The 7,407-nt window shown below is 53.6% G+C and overlaps 1 protein-coding gene across 1 annotated transcript in view; it reads left to right on the forward strand.

Annotated features, from left to right (window-relative positions):
• The first annotated feature begins 1,316 nt into the window (after positions 1 to 1,316).
• Positions 1,317 to 7,407, forward strand: part of TRIM41 (tripartite motif containing 41) — a 9,774-nt gene continuing 3,683 nt past the window's right edge. Inside the window, exons 1-3 of the mRNA XM_006766855.2 lie at positions 1,317 to 2,134; positions 5,244 to 5,339; positions 7,239 to 7,400. Of these exons, the coding sequence (XP_006766918.1) occupies positions 1,343 to 2,134; positions 5,244 to 5,339; positions 7,239 to 7,400 (1,050 nt within the window). The 5' untranslated portion in view covers positions 1,317 to 1,342. The remainder of the gene's footprint in view (positions 2,135 to 5,243; positions 5,340 to 7,238; positions 7,401 to 7,407) is intronic.

Raw genomic sequence — 7,407 nt, forward strand, 5'->3', positions numbered from 1 at the left:
CCAGTGCCTTCTCCCGCCCGCGCCCCGTCCCCTCCTCCTCCCGCGGCGCGCACCCCGCACACTCCAAGGGCCCTCACCAGACCAGACTTGCAGGCAGGGGAGCCGGGGAGCCGGGCTCGCCCCTGAACCCGCCCCGAAGCCCCCCTTTTCCTTGATTCTGCAGAGCCCCGCCTCGGTCACCTATTTCCCATAACTTTGCTAGAAGCCGGAGCAGAGCACTTGTTGCTTCTCCTGACCGAGCCCTTCCTTGTCTCACTGTCCCCAGCTTTCACAAACGTCCTCTCTCTCTCTCTCTTAAAAAAGGAAAAGCAGCTTGGAGAGCCCGCCTTTTTACAGTCCGAGCGTCCACCAATCGCATGTGCATGAACGACTTGCCACTCTCTGTCCCTGTACTGCCGTGCAGGCAGGAACGTGCCTCTGATATTAAATGCGAAGCGACCGGGAGACCGTTTCTATCCCGGGTGCGGGATGCCGCCCGAGTGCGAGGCGGGGAGACTCTCCGGCCCCACCCACCGCGCGTCCTCAGACCCCGTCCCCGGGCGGTCGCCGAGGGGCACTCGAGTCCTCACACGCCGAAGTCCTCGGCCTAGAAGGGCCGGAAGTACTGTAGGACGCTCCCCGGGGCCCGCCCCTCTGCTTCCGGCAGCAGCTGTGAGGAGTGCTGGCTGCAGTCTTTGGTGCCCGGCCGGGAGGATGGCGCCGGGCCGACGCGGTCACAGCACCGACAGCGGACGGCCACGCAGGATTGCACTGTCTCCCGACATTTCTCCTCAGGGGCGGCGGCTGGGAGTGGCCGGTCTTTCTGCTTCGTCTGCGTTGCTCCCGCCCCCGCACCACCGAGATGCGGGCCTCCGTCGTCCTAGCCCTGCCGCCCTCTTCCCAGGTGGCTGCTAGAGCGTCTCCTCGTCGCTTCCTGTCGCCCGCGACGGGCGGCGCGGGAAGGGGGCGTTGCGCGATCGCGGAAGCAACTCGCTCGCTGGGTGGCTTGTAGGTACCGGAAGTATTGTGAGGGAGAGCGGAAGTGAGGGGGCGGAGCCAGGAAGTGAGGCGGGGCGGGGGTTTCTGAGGAGGCCCGGAGAGCGTTGGGGGCCGATTTGCACTCAGGGCCACCTGAGGGGCTGGGCGCCAGCGCTCCCCTGTGTTCTCTCCCGTGGCGGAGACACGCTTGTCGTCTGGGCGAAGGGACCTGTGTGGAGGGTGGGTTGTCGGAGGACAGTTCTCTACCTGCGCCTGAGGCGAGGTGTGGAGAGGCAGGGCTGGGGGTGGGGCCGGGTCGTCAGGGCGTCTGAGAGGGAAGACCCCCCGCCCCCCTACCTTTTACCCTGGCTGAGTTGACACTAAGATGGCTGCCGTTGCCATGGCACCCAACCCCGTGCAGACCCTGCAGGAGGAGGCGGTGTGCGCCATCTGCCTGGATTACTTCACGGACCCCGTGTCCATCGGCTGCGGGCACAACTTCTGCCGCGTGTGTGTGACCCAGCTGTGGGGAGGGGAGGATGAGGAGGACCGGGACGAGTTAGACCGGGAGGAGGAGGAGGAGAACGGAGGGGACGAGGAGGAAGTGGAGGCTGTGGGGGCCGGCGGGGGCTGGGACACCCCCATGAGGGATGAAGACTACGAGGGCGACTTGGAGGAAGAGGTCGAGGAGGAGGAGGAGGAGGAAGGAGTGTTCTGGACCGGGGGCCTGGGCGGGTCCGACTGGGACAACATGGACTACGTGTGGGAGGAGGAGGAGGAGGTTCTGGACTACTACTTGGACATGGAGGAGGACCTGGGGGTGGAGGACGAGGAGGACGAGGAGGAGGTGCTGGAGGAGGAAGAGGAGCTGGACCCCGTCACGTCGCTGCCCCCGGCGCCCCCGCGGCGCTGCTTCACCTGCCCGCAGTGCCGGAAGAGCTTCCCGCGGAGGAGCTTCCGCCCCAACCTGCAGCTGGCCAACATGGTCCAGGTGATCCGCCAGATGCGCCCCGCGCCGGGCCACGGGGGCGAGGAGGGCGTCTGCCCCAAACACCAGGAGGCCCTGAAGCTCTTCTGCGAGGTGGACGAGGAGGCCATCTGCGTGGTGTGCCGGGAGTCCCGGAGCCACAAGCAGCACAGCGTGGTGCCGCTGGAGGAAGTGGTGGAGGAGTACAAGGTGAGGGGAGCCGAAGAGGGGTTCAGTGGGGGCGGCGAGGAAGGAAGGAGCTGGGAAGAGGAAAGGTCTCCCCCCAAGAATCTCTTCGCCGCAAGGTGATTCTCCTACGTAAACACCGTGGGCACCAGGCTTAGAGGGAAGGAGCCTGTGCACAGACAGCAGACACGGGGGAGGCAGGGAGGACTGGCTTTGTCAGGAAATTGGGCAAAGCAGGTGCTGCCATGTCACTGGGCTGTGTCTCCCGGGAAAAGCCACTGCTCGTCCACACTTCCACTGACCCTCAGTGTAGGAGTGCAGGTGACAGGCCCCTAGGGAGAGGCTTTTACCTTTCTGAATTCATCTTGGAGTTTGATTGTATTTTGCTTAATATTTTGCCCCCAACTTTTGATCCTGACTCTTTTTGGACATCGGTAAAGGCGATTTGGCTGTGGGACAGCCCGCACAAATATCACTACTTAGAGGAGGCCTGGATGTGACCGGGAAGAGGAGCAGGTAGGTTCTTTGTGATTGGCACAGAGCTTTTTCGTTTTATGACTTGTGTTTTTATATCTCCTGATTCCTAGGGTAACCTCATTTAGGTATTATCGTTGCCCCAATTTTAGAATAATGAGCCTAGAGCAGCCGTGGGCAAACTACGGCCCTGTTTTTATATCTCCTGATTCCTAGGGTAACCTCATTTAGGTATTATCATTGCCCCGATTTTAGAATAATGAGCCTAGAGCTTCTCAGCTATAAGTGGTACAGCTAAGACAAACCAATATCCCTTCATGACAGGTTTACTGCTCCTTCCCCACAGTGATGGTCCAGCCTGGCTGATGGGCCACATTAGTAGTGGAGGTTTTCAAAAGTAGGACGGACTTTACCACTAGAGATTCTGAATCTGTGATGGTAGAGTATCTTCAGGAAGCCCAGCCTGCGATGGGACTCACTGCATTAGTAATGTCACCTGCCTTTTAGGCCATGCAGTATTAGGGGAAGTTGCCAGCTCCTTTTGTTCTTCCTTTTTATATCCCCTCAGTTCCTAGTTAATTCTACCCATCAAAGAATGTGTAGCCAGCTTTGTTAGCTGGATCCCAGGGTGGAGTATCCATGAGCATTCCACCCCTTTTTCACACTCCCCTGGCAGGACTTCTGAAGAGTTTCTGAAACTGGATTTTAATTTGTGTTAACCACGTCTATTGAATTCCACTCCAGTAGGCTCTGCCATTTGGGGAGGTCACATAGACACAAATAATCTTAGAGTAACTGACCAGCAAATGTCAATACATGAGTTTTATTATATAGAACTAATTTGAGTGATTCCCTTTCTAAGTTATAGGCTATTTTGCAAACAAGGAGTTTGTTTTGTTTAGATACGTACACTGACTAGCACCAGCTTGGCACTGTGTTGTTTTGTAGAAATATTTCTTTATTGAGTAGGTAGTAATATACAAATGCTGTATAAATAAAGCTCCAGAAAAGTTAAAGGTGCTTGAAGATTTTTCTTACATAGTACTCTATTTGGATTTCTGCTTATGAATTTTTTGTCAACAATTTAGGAAAAATATTAAGTGGAAAATTTAAGCATCATAAATTCTGTATTAATAGAGTTGAAATTATTGACACTACTGGAGAAAAGTGGAAAGTGATATCAAAAGGCAAAATTTTGCGTAGTTTCTGCTGTTTTCATGTTATGGATCGATTGTAATCTTATTACATAATTTTTGTCTGCAACCACTTACCTGTGCAACTATGGCTTTTTGGCCTGGCTGGCGTGGCTCAGCGGTTGAGCATCAACCTGTGAACTAGGAGGTCACAGTTCAATTCCCCGTCAGGGCACATGCCCAGGTTGCGAGCTCTATCCCCAGTGGAGTGTGCAGGAAGCAGCTGATCAATGATTCTCATCATTGATGTTTCTATCTCTGTTTCCCTCTCCCTTCCTCTCTGAAATCAATAAAAGTATATTAAAAAAAAAAAACCACCCAACTAGAACGGCCTTTTGTACCCTGAGTCAGTAACGTCTGTAGTTCAAGGGTCATTGTCAGGTTTTTATTGGCAGCTTAAGGCCTACGTAGGGAATACTAGGTAACATTTACTGATCGGTTGCTATATACCAGACACTGTGCTAAGCATACTACCCAAGGGGTAGGTTCTGTTATTCCCAATTCCCATTTTAAGATGAGGAAACTGGAATCATGGCTTGCTTCAGGACACTTGGCTGCATTTAGGATCAGGTTGGAGTCTAGGCTTGAGCTTTTCTGCCCTGTGTTACCCCTCAAGGAAAAGGAGGGATAAATGCAGAAGACATAAAAAAGGAAATAAATAGTTTGGGCTAATCTCACCCATTTTGGTCTCTCTATCAGCACTTTAAAGAAAAAGACTGCTACAAATGATTGGAACACAGAGCTGAAGTGCATGTTTGTTGTGAAGGTTCAGTGTTTAGGAGGAGAGGGCTTTTGTTTTTCATTCAGCAAGTGATTGAGTGGGAGAGAGAGCAGATGGACCGGGAGAAATGGGAGTGAAAGTGGCCACCCTGTCCCTAAGAGCCCCTCTGTCCTGGGGAAGGCAGGTACACTTGTAATGATTACAGTGCCTGGGAAGTATTATCATCCAGAAAAAGACGAGCGATGGCTAAAACTAAGAGACTGCAGAAGGGTAGGTACAGGAGGGGAGGCTAGAAATGCAGGGGCAGTTAGAGCCTCATATTTTGCAAGTGGTGGTGAACAACTGATGGATTTTTATGACGTGAAAATAATCAGAAAAGTACTTAGAGATGAAAGTTATGAGGAACATTGCTTATGAGGGGACAGGACCACAGGCAGGAACATTCATACGGGAGGACTTTATGTGGTGAGGTGCTCAACCAGGCACACTCCACCTGCGAGTGGGGCTCTCTAGTCAGGATCCTACCTTTAGGAAACGCACCCAGGGCTGTGGACATGAGTGCAGGTGGAGGGTGGAGCCTTTGCCATCATCGTAAGAGAAGGAAGAGGAGGATGGGAGTATGATGCTCATTTGGTAACTGTGATGGGGACCAGGCTTTGAGGCCCAACCCACTGCAGGGAGGATGGGGAAGAGCAGGTGCTTCTCCCCGCCCAGGCCATTAGCCTTCCTCTTGCTCTTCCCTCAGGCCAAACTGCAGGGGCATGTGGAACCTCTAAGGAAGCACCTGGAGGCTGTGCAGAAGATGAAAGCCAAGGAGGAGAGGCGGGTGACAGAGCTGAAGGTGGGTGAATGTCCTTAGGGCCGACTGGCTCTGTGGTCAGGGCAGGGAGGCTGGCTGCCCACTCGCACAAGTGGTGACGAGATCTGAAGAGGGGCAGCCAAGCTTGGGGGAGGGGTAGACGCCCTCAGCGCCCTGAGGAGAGAGGGGCCTTAGAGGGTGAGGAGGTGTATACATTCCCAGATTCCAAAATGGGGAGAGAGGCCTGGCTTGGAGAGATTGGGTGTCCAGCTCAAGGCCGCAGAGCAAGCTTACTACTCCGGACATTTAACTCCAGAGCCATTGTCCCACCACGCTGTGCCCAGCACACGGGATAGCAGAGGGCAGAAGGAGGCAAGCCAAAATGCATGAAGCAGCCGTCAGAAACCCCAGATCCCAGGATAGATGGCAGGGGGTGGGCAGAGCAGCCCTGAGCATGAGAGGGGGCCAGTGGAGGGGATGAATTCGTGAATGTTAGGGTTGCAGAACCCACCATCCTCTCTGGTCCAGTTTCTCAGCCTTTTTTCATCATTTCTCACCTCTCCCCAAGGAGTATTTTAGATATTCCCCCCGCCCCTCCCCGATTCCCACCCCTCAGGCACTGGAATGGCCTGATGCTGACATCCCTCCTGTCGGACCTCCAATCCCATCCATCTCTTCTGTGCCTGCCACCCTGGCCGGTGCGGGGCCTGTCTGTGCTTGTTGCCACCCACACTTTAGGGACTCCGCTGTTGGTGGCTGCCTTGCACTGAGTGGTGGAATCTCGGTCTGGGAGTCGGTTTTGCCTCCAGCTTGTTGCTCAAATGGAGACTTTTGGGCTCCTGGCGTGCAGAGAAGGTGTAAGAATCTGAGTGTCACTGGACAGAGAAACTAACTGTTCACTTCACCCACTTGGACAGTCAGGACTTTCCTCCCCGTTCTGGCCTGTCACTCTTGGTCCCAGGAATGTCTCCAGCTGATACATGGGCAAAAAGCCTGTCTACCATCTGGGATTGCCCAGCTCAGGCTAATGGGGTGGGAGTGGACAGACATTTTCTCTTATTGTAATAGAAGTACCTACATATTAATATCCTTGATTTTGCCTCATCTTTAAAGTATAAAATATTATCTGGCCCTTTACAGAAAGTTTGCCTATTTCTGATCTAAAATTGAGTAAATTTCCGAAGGTCACTAGTGATATATCCAGGACCCTAACTTCCTATCTTGATTCCTGAATTTTTTTTTAATATATTTTATTGATTTTTTACAGAGAAGGGAGAGGGATAGAGAGCCAGAAACATCGATGAGAGAGATCGATCAGCTGCCTCTTGCACGCCCCCTAGTGGGGATGTGCCTGCAACCAAGGTACATGCCCTTGACTGGAATCGAACCTGGGACCCCTGAGTCCGCAGGCCGATGCTCTATCCACTGAGCCAAACCGGTTCGGCCTGAATTTTTAATTTATTCATTTCAGAAGTTCTTACCAAGCACCCATTCCATGGTTGGCACTATGCCAGGGTCCAAGGATCCTGTAGCAAACAGTTTACAGTGGAGTGAGGGAAAAGGAACTTAAAGGGTACTCCAATGCAAACATAACGTTTCTAATTGAGAGAGATGCCATACTGATATTTAAGGGGGTAGTCCTGATATAGATATGGAGGGGAGGGAAGGCTTCTCTTAGGGAATAGTAAAACTTAGACCTAAAATGAGTCAAGTTAGGTAGCTAAGGTAGAGAGAAGCATTGCAGGCAGAGGTGGGTGAGTTTGGGGCCAGGGTGCCGGGAGTGATGCCTGGTAAGGCTGGGCGTGGGAAAGGGGACAGATGCCTCTTTCCAGTTGGGATGTAGGGCCTTTGCCTTGGATTGAGGGGCAGCAGTTGCCAAATTGGAGGTTTATGTTTCTGTGTGTTGAGGTGGTATCCACCATCCCCTTTGCATCATCCCAGAGCCAGATGAAGTCAGAGCTGGCAGCTGTGGCCTCAGAGTTTGGACGGCTGACAAGGTTTCTGGCTGAAGAGCAGGCCGGGCTGGAGCGGCGCCTTCGAGAGATGCACGAAGCCCAGCTGGGCCGGGCGGGAGCAGCGGCCAGTCTGCTGGCGGAGGAGGCCGCCCAGC

Source organism: Myotis davidii, unplaced genomic scaffold, assembly GCF_000327345.1.
Source record: "Myotis davidii unplaced genomic scaffold, ASM32734v1 scaffold862, whole genome shotgun sequence".
Lineage (NCBI taxonomy): Eukaryota > Metazoa > Chordata > Mammalia > Chiroptera > Vespertilionidae > Myotis > Myotis davidii.